Below are 19,949 nucleotides of genomic sequence, written 5' to 3'. Positions count from 1 at the left end.
TGCCCTTTACCTTTATGGTAAATAAAACAGCATTCTAATAATTAAATAAATTGTAAATCCCTAATCCTATTTAGCCATCCTCATTACACAGGCCAGGAAAGTTACTCTGCTATTACCTGTCTAGTTCTAATGATTGGTAATGATTTATTGTGTCTTTTTTATTGTTCTAAAAGTGCCCTGATGTGGTGCCTTGATGTCTAATGAAAAGAGATTGGTCTTAAAAAGCAACTCATTGTTTATCCTGACTCTTAGATAACACACTTTTTCTCGTGATAAAATATTTTTCTTATTTATTGTTCAAAACGCACAATATAGACAATAACTCTAATTTGGGGGCTGCCTTATTCAGTTGTGTTTTATCCCTGGTGCCTGGCTGTCTACCGCAGTACCTCAGCACATAGCTTTACTCTGAGATAAGCCCCTTCTGCCTTGCTCTTTCTCCCATGCCTTCTGTAGTTTTGCCTGCAGGATGCAGGTTTTGAACTGAAGAGCGCAGTGGAGTTCTAACTGTGCCTTTCCGGTTCCAGCACAATCAAAGTTTTGTGTTTAGAATTGTCCTTGACATTCTTTCGTCCCACAATGGGGTGGACACAGTGTGCTGGAAGCCATGACATCATTATCACTGACACAGACTTAAATAAATCACCTGCATCTTGGCCTCTTTCTGCTTATTCAAGGATTCTTCATCTCGAGGAAGAAAGTGCTCTTTATTTTTACAAACCTTTATCCCAGGGGTGGCTGGAAAATGCAAACTTTTACAAGTGTTTTCAAAATAAATATACTCTGGGGTTCTTAGGAAGGCGCGTTGCTCACAGTCAGATGTAGTTTGCAAAACTTAGGTGCTGTGCAAAAAGGTAAATCTGCTCAAACTTTTGTTGCTATCAGTACATATTAAATAAATGTAAGCTCTCGTACTCTTAGATTTATTTGATACATCCGAACACAGCGAGCTGGGTTTTTGGTCCCTTTGCTGCTGATTTTTTAATCGTTGTTTGCGATGTTTCCTGTATACTTGAGTACAGTATTGGTGAAATCAGAAACAAGCTCACATAGCTGATCTTTGAAAAATATTGTTGCCTCAGAAAGAGGATGCACAATTCTGTTCAGGAAGAGTTTCTCTGTGACTTGAAGGGGTGTGAAGTAAGATTTGCTTTCTACAAAAAGCATGCCTAGATAAAAGCACATAGAAATTAAGGCTTTTTTATTTTCTTTTTTACTGATACAGAATTTGGAGATTATCAGCAAAAAAAAAAAAAAAAAAAAAAAGCATTTTGAAAGGCACATTCGCCCCGAAATACATGATGTACTTTTGTGACCTGCACAAAAACAAGAAGAGCATTCTCTGTATTTGCCTATTTATTGGGTTTTGGGAAGCAGCTCAATCATAATGTAACTTCTCTGTACTGCAGCAGAACATTACAATGAGGAAGGAAATGCAGCCGAAATCTTAGCATCACCACTATTATGCAAAAAAATAAGAAAATGCTGTTAGCGTTTTTCCCCCCTTAGTGACTGGGTAGATGTGCCCTCAGATGGAAACAAACTTGTGACTCCTTTCTACCAGAAATCACATGAGCTGATCAAGGAAGGGGGGAAAAAATCCACACAAGCTATATTTATATCCAGCACTAAACCTCTCACAAGTGCTGTACCATTCAGATTCCTAGTAAGCTGCCACAAGAAATACTGTGTATCACAGCTGACAACTTTTCATCAATGTATATGGATTTTCCTAAAGGTTTTCGGAATCAAGATATCCTGTAAAAATGTTCTATGGAGGAGACAAAGTGCCAAATCACTGTAAACTATATAGTTTGAAGAAATTATCGGCAGTTTTTGCAGGAATATTTTAACTTGGGATGTTTTTATTTTAAGCTACAAAATAATAAAATGTATATTTATAGCTCCATCTCATATTCTGGTTGTAAAACTTTGAAATAAGTCAGCTCAGCTTTAGTTTTGATTAAAATGACACAATTAGATCCTGTTATTCAATCAGCTAATTACTCACAAAAATGGAACACGTAAATAATACTGTAGGATTGCAAATCTCAGAATGAAGTTTGTACTCCTCGCCTTCTTCCTTGCAACAGTTGTTGCAGAAATTGATTGACGTTGTACCATTTTATATCCACGTCAAACTCTCTATTTGGGGGTGGGGACCCAAACTAACAATCCCAACAATAAGCATTTTCAGTGCTTTTTTTCTAGAAAAATAGGTGTTGGTACTCACTATGAAGTTGCTACAGTAAGTGCCACACTTTTTAACAACTAAAAAAAGAGGTGCTGGTACTGCAAACCCATGAGTACCCCCTGGGGAAAAAGCACTGAGCATTTTTAAGTTCCATGTTCCAGGAATTCAGTCATTATCCCTAGACTGCCTAACCAGATAATGTCTGCTTAGGTCCGTTTTTGGATTTACCCATTTACAAGTTCCACTTCTTTGTCATATTACTTAGAAAAAATGTTTTAGACCTCATTTATTCCCTGTTCACACATAGCATTCTAGTCCCATATTGCCATTCTCCTTACCAGCAGACATATGGATACAGAATTCAGACGTGGAAGATAATTGAGTCAAGACATACCAGGAGAGTTAGTTTTATGCATTCTGTTTTGCAATGATTTGGAGATGGGAATTATTTTAGAATAATACCATCCTGGAATTTACCTGCCAGCTGGAGACACATTATACACAGCTGACAACGTAACCTGAAGACCTGCTGTGCTATTACTGTGCTTGTATTATAGATACATATTTTGATGCAGATATCACCACATCAGAATGATTTCAAGAGGGTCTCTTGTAATGCTAGTGGCAAAGTTGTAGTTACCCTCCCATTCTGAAACTCAACACATTCTACATCTTCCCTGAAAGTAGTGGTTGATGATGTAGTAAAATAACCATTTCTTTCGTCTTGTTCACTGACAAATTGCTGAAGCCATTGGTCCAAGAACCATTTAATATTGTAACTTTTGGTGTCACCTTTTTCATCCTTGGGAATAATTACTTCACATGATCAATGCAACCATCAGCTGCAAAAAAATTCTAGAATGGGGGAAAGTTCATGAAACTGCTGCAGCTAAAACCCAGGAGATATCAGTTTACACGTCATATTGTTTATTGTGATTCCTGAGAGTGATTGAAGTAGAGCAAGATGCCGAGTTATCCCAAGTTAACAACAGGCAAGAGCAAAATAAGTTCAAAACAATCTTTTGAAAGTGTAGGCTGAAAAACATATTTATTTTTATCCCACCCTTAAAAGAGCTCAGACTCAGAGCAATACACTTGCCTCTTCTTCCCCCCTCCCCACATGTGGCATCTGTGAGGTAGGTTAGACTGAAAGGCTGACCCAAAGTCATCAAGTGACCTTCATGGCCGAGAGGAAATTTGAACCTAGGTGCCCCCAGTTATATTCTAGCCACATTACCACGCCAGCTGTACAAATTACCCATTAAGAATTTTCTCGTATTTGCTGCCATTTCAGGTAACATCCCTGTGCCTCCTTTAAGTGAATAGTTCAGGTGGGGGGGGGGAAATGTTGGACCACTGTCCCAGGGATCAGCACATTGGTGTCTAAAGCCACAGGTATTCCTTGTTAATTTTAGGATTTTAAGTAATTAACTCAGGGCCAGGTCTCTTATAGGAAGCTGCCTTATATACCAAGTCACAGACTGTTGACACTGCCTGGCAGCTGCTCTCGAGGGTTTCAGACAGGGCCTTCCCCAACCTTAAACCTGGTGATGCTGGGGATTAAACCTGGGACTTTCTTCATGCAAAATATTTGCTCTACAACTGGGCTTTAGTTCTTCTATTGGCATGTGATTGCCTGGAGAAACTGAACTGCGGGAATAACACTTCTTAGGATACCTTTTGTCAAACACTCAGGCCACAAGAAGGGCGGCCGCATCTCTTAACAATCCAGCTAATGCTTGTATTTGTCCGCACAAATGTAACAGTAACAACAAATGTAACCCAGTAACAACAGGGGCTGCTCACATGGAGGAAGCCCATATTGTCCAGACCAGTCCTTAGAATTCAGATTACATGATCAAATTCATGAAACAGCCTGAACAAAGCCATTGTGCTGAGATTTACAAGCGGGGTGTTCTGTGCTTTTGTTGAAAGAATCATCCTTGTTGCTGCCATTTGCTTGCTGTTTTAGTAAGGCTATTCTGTCCACTGAAAATGTCTATTCCTGTATTACAGAAGAAATGAAGGAAGAGTATGACACCATGGGGCCTGAAGCTGCAATTCAGACCACTGGAAACAACGGAACAGGTAAGGGCAGACCTATACAAACTTCTCTAGTTTCCTATTGCCTTTGATTATTTTCGTTTGTTTTGCAAACTGAAAGAATAAGCCAGGTACACTAGTTCACTTTTCTAGATGAAAGTTTGAGATATTCCTAATTACATGTACATTTCCCTGATTGTTTCACTTTGATACAAACCATTGATGCAGCCTTGATCCCACTGCAGTTTCTGGGAACATTTCTGCGGAGATCTGTGTGACTAGGATAGTTTCTTTTTTGTTTGATGAAAAGTATATTTTCCTGCCTCCATCTATCCCTCATTTAATGTGACAGCATCCTTGGGAGTTAATAGATTCCAGCACTGTAAAGAGTGGTCTTTTCCCCCCATACAGGTGATTATGCTGGAGTTTAATGTAGCTGGAATTTTCTTGTGACAGGATCTGTACAAATATCTTTATAATCATAATGGGTGCACTTTTTGTATCAATACCAAACCCACATGTTTTATTGGGTGCATACTTCAGACCACTGAAACTTTTTTTTTTCACTTTCCTTAACTCATTCTTCACTCCTCTTCTCAGAAATCTACCGTGTGTAGATGAAAAGAAAGTAACACTGATACAAAAGATGCATTGTTTCTAAGCCATCTCTTTAATGCTTTGCTGAAACCTCCAGAATAAAATGGGTTTTTCTCCAATCATGATAGTTCAGTGTGTTCAAGCTGCTTTCCATTTGATTAATGGGACTGGTTTCTTTATAGGTAGTCTACAGTTGTAGGGCTGTCTCAACCATTCCTCCTTGTGAGGGATACCTGTATTTGGCAAAGTTCTGTCCATGGTCCTAGCATTAAGAACCTGATACAGTTCTGAGCTATAAAGATGTCGCAAACATGCCTGGCCAGTGAGGAAAGACAGAGCACCTTAACTTTGTGAAAATGGAAGCAAATGAACTTTTTCCAGTGAGACAAGACCATTATTCCATATTCTCCTTACTGTAGTTTCCATCCTAAATAAGCTGTTTTCATGTTCCATTATGATATTTGATTCTTAGTGCCCACTAGCAATGCTGTTAAGTAGGGTGGCACCCAAATGCTACAAGGATTTTATTACTCACACATCTCTAATGCTGGTACACACCCACATGTTCTTATTAGACATCGCAACAAACTGACTTGCCTAATTCTTATGGGGGAAAATAATGGAAAAATTAATCCATGTTGGTGTGTGAGTGCATGTGTTTCTATCTTTTGTATATTAGTCTTATATACTGGCGGGTAATCCATAAAGTAAAATGAGGTCACATTTTCATTAGTTATGTATTACAAAGAGGAACATCAAAACATCTATACTGTACTGAAAAATTATTTTTTATTCTTCTCGGGATTTAATGGTGTGTAGCAAGGCCAAGGACAGGCCCAGTTAACACCATGTACTGGCAACAGTATGATCCCACTCCACTCACAACCTTTTAAAGAACCTTGCAGATGTCACAAAGCGCCGTAAATTCTCCAACACTGAGCCCCAGAGATTCTTGTCCCGGAGGGCAGCCCCCCAATAGGCAAATTGGTAAGAATCAAACCACTAAAGCTATGGAGGGCAGGCTGTCTGTCTTTCATATACACTACCACAATCTCATATAGCATGATCAACCATTTTCTCCTCCCTACAAACCTCACAACACCCAAAGTCAATCCTCACAGCCCTGCATAAATGTAGAGCTTAATGCCTAGCCAAAATTTGGAACAGTACAACTTGTCTCTGCCACCCTTTCAGTGTCAGAAATTGAAAATCTTCCAATGGTGGACATCTGGAGAATACCTTCCTACCTATAGAATACCTTACAACCTGTAGAACCACCTGCGACTGTCTTTGCCATTCACCTAACAAGGTCCATTTAACTCAACTTCCGAAAAGGACAGTGGCAGCAGAAGATCAGTGTCCCTCTGCCCCCAAACCCCTAAAATATTTTGTTTCTCAGTCATTATTTTTCTTTTTTTAAAAAGCAAAAAAACATGTGGTAATGTATCATTAGTAATATTATATTTTAAGAGGTTTACATTCAGAAGTAAAGTTGGCTATTTATATTAAGGTTCATGGTAAAGACTTCTTAAGAGTCTCATCTTAAGAGTTTCACACCATGCTTCCAACACTTCCATGTGGTCTCAGCGCCACATTTCAGTGGTTCAGATGCATGGATAATTTCCATGCCAGTACCAGCTGCCATTAGCATCATCCACTGTAAGTGGAAACTGTAATGTTTGAATCCTATCTAACTGCATTCCTAGTAAATTAGGCCACAATGTTTACTGAGACTTTCAGTTTGAGTGGTGGGTACCAATGCACATCCAGCAGAGAGAGCAGATTTCAGTATTTTGTATCTCAGCCTACAGGAAATAAAAAAGATTTCTATCAGATTCCAGTTGTAATTCCGTCTCACCAGGTGTTCCACAAGACTATTAATGCTGGCATTGGTACCAGTAAGAGAGTGGCTTCTGGAGTCTGAGAATCTGTCTACTTAAAAACTAGGCTGATACTACAAGAATATTTCGCATACAACCACAAAATGGTGGTGACGATTCATAATCAGGGCCAGTTAGACCAAATTTGAGCAATTAATTTTGTGTACTTTCACACAGGTAAAACTGGCACCACTTCAGCCCAGCATGGCTTTGAAACTTTTCATCCTTATAGGTATTTTGAGGAAATGGATGAATGCATTCCCTGTAGATAAACAAAATCTGCTTACCCTTACCCAGTAATAGCCGCAGACAAATACGTTTTGCTGAGACTGCATTTTAAAAAAAAGATGTAGGAAAAGAGTTCTCTGCAAAGAAAAACAGAAGTAAAAGTTGGCAAGTTGAAAGGACTGGTCGCTTTGAGACTCTAATCTGCATGTACCAATGAGGACCTGCCACTTCCTGCTTAATGAAGGCTGTGGTTTTATTAGCTTTGTTGCCGATTAGGAGCAGCTATCTCCATCTTACAGCAAGAGTTCCCACAAGAAATAACTGGCCTCCTATGCTCTCGAGTGTCTCCTTTAAATATCTCTTTTCCTTAGTGTGGTTTATGCTCATATGATGTTATGCTACCTCAGGCTTTAAGGAGTCCCTGCCCTAGTCCTTAATTAAAACAAGACTTCCTTAGTGAGGTCACTCACTCTACATCTTCCTAAAAAGCTTGACTCACAGATGGGAGTGTGATTTCTGTTTGCAATTTAAATTCACTAGGAATCAATGTGTGAGGCTATAGGCATAGAAATCATGCAGAGGGCATATAAGGGGAAATTCTCTGTCCTTTCAAGAGACATTAGTTGTGGTGGGGGGGGGGGTAAGAGCAAGGGATGGCCACAAGAATTTGTGCTAGCTTTGGCTGGTTTTCCAACCACAATGTTTCCTGATGAAGTTAGACCTTGCCACAGTTAATGACGTAGTTACCTCCAGATTAGAGTATAATGTGCTTTGCACGGGGCTGTCCTTGAAAAGTGTCTGGAAACTTCAGCTGGTGCAAAATGCTCATGCGGAATGGAGCAGAGCAGTCAGAACATATTAATGCCTGTTTTGTGTGATACGTACTAATTGCCAGTTTGTTTCTGGGCTTCATTCAAGGTGCTGGTTTTCATCTTCGGCTGCGGAGGGCGGGATATAAATAAAATTTTATTATTATGATTTATTATCTTCAAAGGCCTAAACAGCCCGGGACCTGGGCATCTTCCTTGTCTCATGCTCTGTTCCACATCGGAAGGCTTGCTCCAGATTCCTTGCCTCCAGGAGCAGGGCCTTTTCTGCACTGGCACTCATTTTGTGGTGTGCCCTTCTGAGATGTGTTTATTTTATGAATTATTTTCCCTTATTGACTTTTTTCCTTGATTTGCCATGTTAACACTATGATAGTTGGTATATGAATTATTCCGTTTTGAGGAGTCACATCCCATAATATATTGCATGATGTTTTAATTTGTAAGCTACTTGAATTTCTTTCCTTTTTTTTTTTAGTGGGAAAAATGTGAGGTATAAAGTTTTAAGTGAAATTCATTTGCAGTCACATTTTGTTTGTTTGTAACGCTGATCAATTATTCTAATGATGGCCAAATTCTTGTCAGTAACATAAGAGAAATTTTGAATTGCCTGATCTGCATTCAGATGGCACTTGATATTTATATTAATCTTTAATACATAATCACACTGTTAACGTTGTTTCAGTTAAGGATCTGTCAGCTCCCCAGCAAATCCCGTTGTTTTAAAGGTTTATAACTTAGACATAAACATTTGCCTTAGCTCCTGAATTCCTTTAATGCACAGGGAAACTGAATAATGCACCTCAGAAATATTTAGTATCAAAGGAGACAATTATAGCCTCCTGTGCAAAACTAGCATTCAAAACTGTTTGTAGGCCTGTTTGAGAAAGCTGACCAACCGTCTGTAGGATCTAGTATATTACTAGGAGCAAAGGAAGAATTAACTTTAGGTAGTGACCATAATGGTATGTTTGAGATAATAGTGACAAAAGCAGTAGCTTTCAATAAGCCTCGTTCCAATTTGTGTTTTAATGCTGTAAAAAATTCTGGAACCGTTATTCTAAACAGTTATGTTCGGCTATAAGCTTGCAATGCTTGAGTAATGTTCCTATGGTCTGAACTGGTTTAAGTAGTTTTACAATATGGCCATTGGCCCAGAGATGGACTTCTGGCAAGAACACCAACCACAATATTTTCCTGTTCAATTTGCTGTCTACCGTTTTCAGTCTTCCTGCTATAACTCCTACTTTCCAGCAGAAACCAATTATAATTTATATGAACATTTTTCTGGATATTTCTTCCATATCTCTGTCAATATTCTACCCAGTAATTCACAACTCACCTCCAATCCAAACTATATATTCATTTTTTTCAATACCATCCCCCCTATTTAACCAGAATGTTTCTTTCCTTAAGAAAATATGTTTTGAAACATTAGAAGAAGGCATATACTTCAGGAATACAGTGGTGCCTCGCAAGACGAAAATAATTCGTTCCGCGAGTCTTTTCGTCTTGCGATGTTTTTCGTCTTGCGAAGCACGGTCCGTCGCAACTGCGCCTCTTCAAGCGGCTTTAAGAAAAAAGTGCAAGATGTTTTCGTCTTGCGAAGCAAGCCCATAGGGAAATTCGTCTAGCAAAGCGACGCAAAACTGAAAAACCCTTTCGTCTAGCGAGTTTTTCGTCTTGTGAGGCATTCGTCTTGCGGGGCACCACTGTATATAATGATAGCCAGCACAACAAAAAAAGCTATTTGACTTGCCCAGGCACACCCGAGTTTATTTCCATTAAATGTATATCAACACTGAAAAAAGACAGTGTTTGGCAATACAAGAAGCTGATATTCACAGATATCAACATGCTGAATGGTGTTTATCATTCACTCTCTATTCCACAGCCACTCGCAGTGTGACTGATGGCTACCTGAATATGGCTGGGATCCAACCGTTACTTCAGTCACATACCCAGCGAATTAGAGGAGACAGTGGTAGTTGTATAGGCGTTAAAGCACACACAAACAGGCCCAAAGAAAGACAGAAATCCAGCAGATAGAAGAGAGCATGGGAAAAGGCCACAGGAAAGGCATTCTAATGAAAATATAAAAATTGATTTGGTCCTATATTCCGAAGCACATGGCAAAATGGTAGGTGGTTTCTGCAAAATTCAGAGCAAACTTTATCCTCTCTGTAGGCTTCCTACATCTGGCAAACTGGTCACCATCTTGATGGGCAGGGCCAGTTTTGCTTGCATGGAGGTTTATAGAAAATATGACCGCTACTTCCAGGAAAGTAACAAAAGATTTCAACACACGGTTTCCTTTATGCTTCTCCTGAGAGGCCTGAGCAGAGCTGTAGGCTCCTGTTCTAGGCTGGCTGGACCCCTGGACAGGAATCTTCCTCTTGCATAGACACACTACAGCTTTGTTTCACAAGCCCCTTTGAACTATTAAAAGCTGTTTTTAAAACTTCTTTCTGCTTCAAAAGTGCACTGACCTTCATTAGGAGAAGCGGCGGCTGTTCCAGGGTTACAGTGGTGCAGTCAGAGAAGGACTTGGGAACAGACATCAAGAATGAGGCAGAACACCGAGTAGAAGCAGGGTTGCATTACCATAAAGGAAGGGTAATCCCATTAAGTCCAGAGTCTGACGTTACCTAACTGTGCCACTGAAACACAAGTCAAAAATGTCCTTGCATGTGCAAAACTAGGTGTGAGGACATTTGGATTCTGGACAACATATGACATAGTTAAGGGGTAAATATCTAAGGATCTGTTTTATGTTTTGTTTTGTTATGTTTTTAATATAATTCTCTTAAACTCACTGCCAAGGGCATATGGTAGTGACCCAAAGTATGAATAGCATCATAAAAGAATTAAGGTATTTAGGTATTGGAACGCAGGTGGCGCTGTGGGGAACACGGGTGGCACTGTGGTCTAAACCACTGAGCCTCTTGGGCTTGCTAATCTGAAGGTTGGCAGTTTGAATCCCCATGACAGGATGAGCTCCCGCCAATCTAGCAGTTCAAAAGTATGGCAGTGCAAGTAGATAAATAGATACCAATACGGCGGGAAGGTAAGCAGCATTTCTGTGCACTGCTCTGGTTTCGGTGATCTGTTGCACCAGAAGCGACTTAGTCATGCTGGCCACATGACCCGGAAAAACTGTCTGCAGACAAACACCGGTTCCTTCGGCCTGTAAAGTGAGATGAGTGCCACAACCCCAGAGTCGTCTGCGACTGGACTTAACTGTCAGGGGTCCTTTACCTTTTTAGCTAGGTAGCTAGCTGGTCAGGGCATGCCACTTCCTAATAATATCTCTGTCCCTCCCACTCCCCCAGTAGTATTCTGAAGTTTGACCTCTAGTTTCATGAGCCATTTCAGAACTTTATAAATATGGGAGCGCCTGTTTTCAGGGCTATCACTAAACACCCTTCTTCTGTTGATCCTTATTTTTGCCTATCTAGTTCATTCATCTTTATCATGACCTATTTCTGAGGAAGAGAGAGAGAGAGTTAGTTTAACTTGAGCTCAGCAGGTTGTGCATTGAAGAAAGATGTTGCATATTGACAGGAACTGGAACATTTTTATTAACAACATCTATGAGGCTATTGCCAGAATTGCTTCCTTCTGTAAATGATATTAAGGCATCTCCTGGGATTTAGTAGTTTCAAACTATATGTTTTACTGGACCATTTCCCTCCCTTGCAGAATTAGGTATTTCCTTTAGATTTTGTAATAAAATGATTTTTCCATAACCTATTTTTGTACATAAAATACTGTAAGATTTTACTATGAAGCAAACAGAGGTGTGAGTTGATTTTATGCTAGCACCATTGACCACCTATGGCACCATAATGGATTTTCTCCTTTATCTGTTGCCTTGAGGCAAAGATGCTAAATATTTCAGTAACCCTGTGTGTTGGTTTCCTCCCACAGTCTAAGTTACAATGATGTAAATCTAGTGCTTCTGTCACTCTATAATTATCAATCCAACCCCATTGATTTTAGGGTAGATACTGCTGATTTATGCTGTTGTAAGAGGGAGCAGAATCAACTTGATCTCTATTTTGGTTGCTTTATGAGAGAAAATATTTTAATCATCTTGGTGCTGAGTTTGTAACCTGACCTACTCAAATAAATGTATCAAAGTCTGAATACGTATGGACAGTAAAAAGTGAGTGTCAGTAAAAGTCTTAAACTGTATGTGTGCTGAAGACGTACTTTTCAATACATAATTGAAAACACAATTCAAAAGCTGTTTTAGCTATAATTCTGCTCTGAGTTTACATGCTTAAGTCCCTTTGACATTGGTGGTCTTAAACAAACATACTGAGCAATGGATTGAATGTGAGGTCTCCTATACAGTTGGATTAATACTTTTCTACAATATCATAGGCTTTACTGAATTATTCCTGCATCTAATGTTCAGAAAGGAAGGAAGGAAAATGATTAATTTTAGCAAGAGGATGCTTTGTGGTTCAGAGGAATTTTCCCCCATGGACATTGCACAAGCAAAACAACAACAACAAATTTTATGTTTTAATGAGAGAAAAATGAAAACTTCACTGTTTTTAGGGCCTACCTCACATAATTGTGTTCCAGAACTAAATAGTAATGTTTGTAAAATCATTCCAACATCACATTATTTGAGTAACAATGGTTCCTTTTTGAGGTGGTTGGGGGAGAGGATGTTGCTTCTCCAAGAATGTTATGTATTTCAGAGAAAAGACATTGGGCTAGAATCCTGACCAGTTCAGAATTCTAGTTTCCTGATCAGAAAGATGTCTATTAGCCTATATGCAAGCTTGCTTATCATACTCCCCACCCCTTGTTATTCTTATGGTCTTCCTTATCCCAATGCCCAATAACCAGCACTGAAAAAAATATATATTTCTGTATCCATGAAATGGTGTCAGACAGTAGTCTCAGAGACCAAAGCACAGAAGGTTTGGCAGATGATCTATAGCAATCTCCTGATATATAATAAGGATTTATAACCTCCAAATCCAAACCATAGGGTTTGAGGAGATCCAAAAGCAGGCTAATTCCTTAGTCCACCTATCATGAAGTTCAGATAACAATATAAGACTGTGGTCTCAGAGTACCAAAGGACAGAGATTAGAATTGCTCCCACTGGTTGCAATTTATTTCAGGAATCGTTTTTGTAAGATATCATTGAATTACACCAGAATTCCAAAATGCACGAAAAGTCTAAAATGTTGCTTTTCAGATTCTGTGCACAGACAGCATACAATATTGCACCCTCCCTTTTTTATGAGGAAAGGACATGCATTGGCTTCTGCCATCTTTCATTAATGAATGGTGTCATCAGTGACTTTGCCAAATGTATTCTCTTACAAAATCACCAGCCAGTGATTTTATTGGCAGGAGAAATGAGCTAGGTGGAAGTATGGGTAGCCACAGGATTAGGCTCATAAAGTAAATGTACACCATCTTCAATACCACTGTGTAGACAAACATATAAATCCTTCACAAAACTATTTCTCTCTCCCCCCCCCCATCCCTTTTCTATTATAGTTAAGAATGCAAATTGCACGTCGGACTTTGAGGAATATTTTGCTAAGAGGAAAGTGGATGAAGGAGATGGACACTCAGTCAGTATAGCGGAGTACCTACAACGCAGTGATACAGCCATTATTTACCCGGAAGCCCCCGAGGAACTGTCTCGTCTTGGCACTCCAGAGGCCAATGGGCAAGAAGAAAATGGTGAGGATGGAATTCATTTTTAGCCACTCTTCTGACCTCTTGCAGCTGTTGCAATTATAAATGCACTACATGCCTGGGTGTTTACCTTAAAATTGAAGAACAGCTGCAGAAGCATGGAATTTCATGAGCAAAGATGGGACTGTAATTTCAGCATATTGTGATTGCTTTTTTAGTCAGCAAATTGAGACTCTTCTGTAGGTGAAATAAATAGCAGGGACAATTAAGGGTTATGTTTTTAAAGGAGCAGCGTCCTTGCTCTAATTTTAGTTTTGGAATGATTGAATTTTTTTACAGGACAAATTGAGGATTACTAACTGATTCTGTTAAGTCCTTAATAAGTAATTGAAAAAGCATCCGTGAAGATGGGACTAGATGGTGTTGTGTTTGGAGACAACAGACTAGTAATTAAGTGCACAGCATCAATAAATCAGAGCAAAAAAAAGAACCCCAACATTTTCTGCCCCATCCTCCCCCCCCACAAGCTATTGTAGTCTCACAATAAGCCAGACGAAAGTTTTGAATTAATTTTCTTATGATTCATACAAGTTTGCCCTGAGCGTGTAAAAAGTGATTGATGTGGTTTTGCAAGCAAGGTAGATATCACGGATATTCCACTGTAGGCAGATTGCAGTGATTCTTGTCAATCCATCCTGGGCAATAAGCCCATTAACTGCCATTGATTTACTGACCTTTTGGCCTGTTTCTTTCTCTCACGTCTCTTGGGCTACAGACCTGCCACCTGGAACTCCAGATGCTTTTGCCCAACTGCTGACCTGCCCCTACTGTGACCGGGGCTACAAGCGCTTGACATCACTGAAGGAGCACATCAAGTACCGCCATGAGAAGAACGAAGAGAACTTCCCTTGCCCTCTTTGCAACTACACATTCGCTTACCGCACCCAGCTCGAGCGGCATATGGTGACGCACAAGCCAGGGACAGATCAGGTGGGGGGGCTTGTTTTAAGTGATTTCTTTCTATAATAACCCCTTAGAGAAATGATATTGCTTTGATTGGCAATCATTATTAATTTTTCATGGCATTTTGAAGATGCAGATCTTTTAATGGTAATAGCTTTAATTGAGGCCTAAATGATTTTTTGATGGTCTCTTCTAATATGATTTAATAGTCTTATGTTCACGATCGAATGAGTGTGTTAATTTCTAATTTAGAAATTTTATTTGCACTTTAACTTGACTTTAGTTTCATTTTTTTATGTTCCTCAAAATGTGAATGAAATTGTGGCATTTTAATTATACATTATTAAACATCTCAGCAATTTTATCTCCATTTTTCACCTAGTTTTGCACTGCATTTCCCCCCACATAGGATCTCAAAGACATCTCAGGAATCTGCTAGTCTTATTTTCTGTCATTCGTTACTTTTTATGGAGCCCTGTATCTGTTTTTCATGCAGTTCATACGAATAGGTTCATATTTTTTAGTTAATCTTGTTGCGTGTATCTGTGTGCTTTATGGCTGTTCTAATAACATGTGATCACTTTAGGAATACACTATTCCTGAAATCTACACATCCCAGCAGCAAATCTCCTGTAAATCAAAATGATTCCTTGATGCATTAGATTTAATCAAATTGAATGTGTCTTTTGAATTCCTGCTTAAAACTTCTATAATGACGTGTTGCAATTGAAATCCAAATGGCAGATCTTAAACTGCATTCCATCCCATTACTATGAGAATGATACCAATAGTTTTTATTCTAAAGAATGAGAAGTCATACTGATTTAGATTTATCATGACAGGCATTTTTTCAATAAAAGACGTGCTTAATTAAACAAACATGTATCATGCTCACCTTCTAATCAAGCAGTTTGGTAATTAGTTCACTGTTTCTCACTTGATCTCTGTAATCGATAAAATACAATTCTGACAGGATTTATCATAACATTTCATTTTAAAGAGCAAAGCGAGTTGTTAATCTGTAACTTTCCCCCCTTCCTGACAAAATGGGAGGCAAGAGTGGCTTTTCCTCTCCTTCCCTATTGCTTTTGACTATCAAAACACTACTGGGAGGGGAGGGGGGGGCGTGTGGCTGGATATTTATCCAGAATAACTGCCTTAAATTTCACATGCAAGAGTGTGATTGTGCTGGCGCATTACGAATGGTAGCTTTGGTGTTGAAAAGTCCCCTCATTTGCTCATGGCATTTACAATTAGTAAATTAAAATGATTGTATCATATTAACAGTGGCACAACTAAAGTTTATAGTAGTCCTCTGAGGGCTGTGGGGGGAGACAAAGCAGCTGTTGCTGTTTGTTTATGCAACTCAGCAACATATGAGCACTGGTCCCTCAATGGCGCTCCGCGGGCTGGGCTCTGCTTGATCTTTGAAGGTTGCTGCTGTTTGAACAACCCTCCCTGTGTCCCATGTAACACCATCTGTCTCACTAGGAATGTGGGAAGATTCAGCACACCCTAGCAGTTGTCATACCGTTTCTGTGCTGTCTTTTCTGCAATAGGCTTTTGTGTCATTGCTGCTTGGGAGAAAAGGGGGAGTGGGGGGGGGGAGGCTGACCTCCTACCTTGAACATCCAGACTGGATGACTGCAGCTTTTTTTTCTTCCCCCTTTTTAAAATCAGAATTCAAAGTCACAGCACTTTTCTCACTTGTTCAGAAAGGTCAGCTGTGTTTGATCCTATCTTTATGCTGCTTTTTAACTCGTCCTTTCTGCCAACTTTTCCTTCTTGTTTTTGCCCCTGCTCCTTAGCATTGCTCTGAAGGAGAGGGGGGGGGAGAACCAGTTTAATTCTCTGATCAGGATTTTCCCTCCCAGCAGTGACCGCCTCTTGCATTTGATAAAACAAAGCTTGCTTATCATCACAATGCTAAAGGGTTCAGAAGCACTGCAAATATATATTTAAAAAAAAATAAACGCTGCAAGTTGCGAATTGACAATATGATCAGCTAAGAATATTAAAAGCCTCAATTTCTTTAAAAAGTTAACAAATCCATTCCTTGCAGCACTGCATGCCTTAATATATTGTGCTGCCGATGAAAGACTTAAGAAATAATTCCAAAGCAAATGCTCGGAGTGAATTCAGATTTCCTTCAGGTTTACTGCCAACATTTTGATTTTTATGGCAGCACTGATGAGGCAAATAAATGTGCATGCAGATCTTTTAGGCTGACAGATAAATACAAAATGGCTTTAATTAATTTTTTTCTTAAAAGGAAACCTCTCTCTCTCTCTCTCTCTCTTTCTACACACACATGCGTGCGCACACACACACACACACAGATATACACACATATAGATATTGATATATTTGTATATAAAATTCATGCTGGTAATACACACAGAGAGAGAGAGACAAATTCATACCTCTACATATACAGATATCTATTTGCATAAAATTCATGCTGGTGTCTTTACTCTCCCAGCACCAAATGCTGACCCAAGGAGCAGGCAATCGTAAGTTCAAGTGCACAGAGTGTGGCAAGGCCTTCAAATACAAGCACCATCTGAAGGAACACCTGCGAATCCACAGTGGTGAGTAGCTGAGGTGCCAGGGTTCTCATTTGCATTTTGTTTAATTAGCCGAGTTTTGGGGTTGTTGTTTTTTTTTAAAAAAAGCTTAGTATCTTCACCTTTTTGTTTAGAGCCGCCAAGATACTTTGTAAATGATTTCTGACTCATCCTCATTTTTCATGCTATTCAGAAACAAATAAGAAACCAGCACCACAAGTTTCTATAGAAGATTTTCCAAATAGCAGAATGTATTACCTGATTAATTAATTAAGTTCTAAATTGCTTTCCTGGAGCCATTTCTACTCAGAGGAATTCTAGGAATTCCTAGCCATTTGGCTCTTAAGTTTTCTTATTTGTGATACACTTGCCCCAAAAAACAAAAACAAGGAACCTTAAACATGAACAAGACCAACACCCACAATCCAGCAGCAATAAACAAATTAAGCTTGCTTACTTGGAATGGCTGCCTCATTCATATTATTTTATCACACTTGCATCTCATCCTTCCTCCAAGGAGTTCACTGCAACTGTTTAGCCCATGGGCAGGCAAACTAAGGCCCTGGGGCCGGATCTGGCCCAATCGCCTTCTAAATCTGGCCCATGGACGGTCTGGGAATAGTGTGTTTTTACATGAGTAGAATGCATCTCTGGGTTATTTGTGGGGCATAGGAATTCATTCATTTTTACCCCAAAATGTAGTCTGGCCCCCCACAAGGTCTGAGGGACAGTGGAACGGCCCCCTGCTGAAAAAGTTTGCTGACATCTGGTTTAGCCTCCCAAGCACCCTGCATGATAAGTTGAGCTGAGAGATAGTGACATGGCATCACACTTGGTGAGCTTCATAGCTTCTTCATACACTGTACTTTTAAGTACCTGTAAAATATTCGGCAAAATCCAGTGTCAGGTGAGCAGAATTAAGTTTGTGCAACAAGACTTCCTCTTCCTCTAACTCCCCGCCTCCCCAGTTGTGTGAGTGGACATCTATACCATCACAGCTGGATATCACAACAAGCAACAAAACATTCAGGTATCTTTGCCAGAGATCTCAGATTGGCCACAGCTTCCCAATAAAGATGCACTTAATAGCCAACATGAGATTGTTGCCACATAATGTGTGAAGTGGCCTGTCTGACCTCGAAGTTGTGTTGTCCACATCCAATCTGAACACACAAGCCACTTTATATATCCATTTACAATATTTATACCCTGCCTTTCTGGTCTGCATCGGCTATCACATCAATTAAAAATATAATTTTGTGTTCCTAATTCAATCCCCTTCGTTGAAATAAATAGCCTCTGCTGAGTGCATTAAGTCATTCAGTTACACATGACAGTGAGAAAATAGGGCAACACTTTGCCTTATATTTGGAACTTGTCAATATTTGAATAATAATATTTAGAGTTCTCCTCCAACTAAAAGTCTTCACCCTTTGATGCAGACATTGTGAGTAAAGCTGTTAATGCTGGTCAAGTATTCAAAGACTTTGATTTATTCAAATAAATTCGAAGGCAAATCAGAAACAAAGACAAATATACCGAAGACTAAAAAAGTAGTATTTTAAAGCTAAAAAATAGTCTGAATAAGTTTCTGTAATTATACTCTTCATAAGTTTTTTTAAAAAGTATATTCTGCTTATATATAATAATTCTAATGTTTAAGCTATCTAATCTGCAGGCATGTAAAATCTCACAGTGAACTTTGTTTTTTGCTTAGTAGATCAGCATTTGCAAACCTTGGGTACAATCTCAAAGTTAAGCACTTCTAAACTCCATTGATTTGAGCTGAAGGGATTTAAGCTTATGTTTAATGCTCCAACTGAAGTTTAATATGTTTAATGCTCAACTCAGCTGTAATAGCAAACCACAGTTTCCCACTATAATAACTAGCTGCGGTGAACTTTGGGCTTATGTACACCACCTCTTCTCTCCTCCTCTTTCACATTCACCCACTAAATCTGTTCTGTGAGTTCCCCCAGCCCCCCTGGAGCAAATTTGGGGGTGGCAGGGGGCACATGTGGAAGAACGAGAGGGGGATGTCTTGTTCCATTTGAGAAGTTAATTAACTTAATTCAAGCCCAGGAATTGGGGGGTAGATTCAAGCATGAGACAGAGAGTGGGAAAACTGCCTTTATATTTTGTGTAGCCAATCCAGATCATGACTCAAGGGTTATCCATCACAGGAGAGGGGAGAGTTCACATCCTTCAAAGACTAGTGGCTACTGAACTCAAGTAGACTCATTCCAAAGTAGCAAGAAACGGCGAAGAGACAGCAATGGGTTCGCACACTCCCTCCTCCTAACCTTCATTTTTTATTTTTCCCCATTCCCTGGTTCAATTGTAAACAATATTTTGTCATGTCACCTGAATGGGGAAAGCTCACCAAACCTAAATCAGAAACTCAGTTCAAACCATGGTTTTCCATTCTGCTTTGGAGGCAAAGTATGGTTTGCACAAACCATAACTTGCCTGATTTGGACAATCATGGCTAACTGTGCTATGGACACAGGAAGGGAAACAGAGCCTTAACAGGAGTCAAAAGAGCAGAAGCAGGGGGAATGGGAGCACATGAGCCCAAAATTCATTCACAGATACCAAAACCGTAGTTAAAATTATCTGCCCCCGCCTTAGGGTAAAACCTAAAAATATATGTACACAGATTCAGAAAGTGGTTGAAGCATACACAGATTCAGAAAGTGGTTGAAGCACTGCTTTAGGCTGGAAATGAGAGCAGAGGAGGAATAAAAAACATAAGAACAGCCCTGCTGGATCAGACCAATTGCCCACCTAGTCCAGGATCCTGTTCTCAGAGTGACCAACCAGATACCTATGGGGAGCCTGAAGCAACACCGGTGTGCTTCAATGCCCTTTCCAGAAATACATGTCTCCTGTTCTCTGGCCATTATCCATGTAGATCCTCTAGAACTAAACCATTAAAAGCTAATAAGCAAGTATGAGTGAGCTTCCATAATTT

The 19,949-nt window shown here is 39.6% G+C and overlaps 1 protein-coding gene across 10 annotated transcripts in view; it reads left to right on the top strand.

Moving 5' to 3' along the window:
- ZEB2 (zinc finger E-box binding homeobox 2) overlaps positions 1–19,949 on the top strand; it is a 165,911-nt gene that overhangs the window by 123,848 nt on the left and 22,114 nt on the right. For all 10 annotated transcript variants that reach the window (XM_083493346.1, XM_083493345.1, XM_083493353.1 and 7 more), the window contains 4 exons: positions 4,211–4,282; positions 13,302–13,490; positions 14,221–14,435; positions 16,891–16,999. In XM_083493346.1, coding sequence (XP_083349472.1) covers positions 4,211–4,282; positions 13,302–13,490; positions 14,221–14,435; positions 16,891–16,999 — 585 coding nt within the window. The remainder of the gene's footprint in view (positions 1–4,210; positions 4,283–13,301; positions 13,491–14,220; positions 14,436–16,890; positions 17,000–19,949) is intronic.

Source organism: Podarcis liolepis (genome assembly GCF_965112155.1).
Source record: "Podarcis liolepis genome assembly, chromosome: 1".
Classification (NCBI taxonomy): domain Eukaryota; kingdom Metazoa; phylum Chordata; class Lepidosauria; order Squamata; family Lacertidae; genus Podarcis; species Podarcis liolepis.
This window is presented reverse-complemented; position numbering and strand designations above follow the sequence as displayed.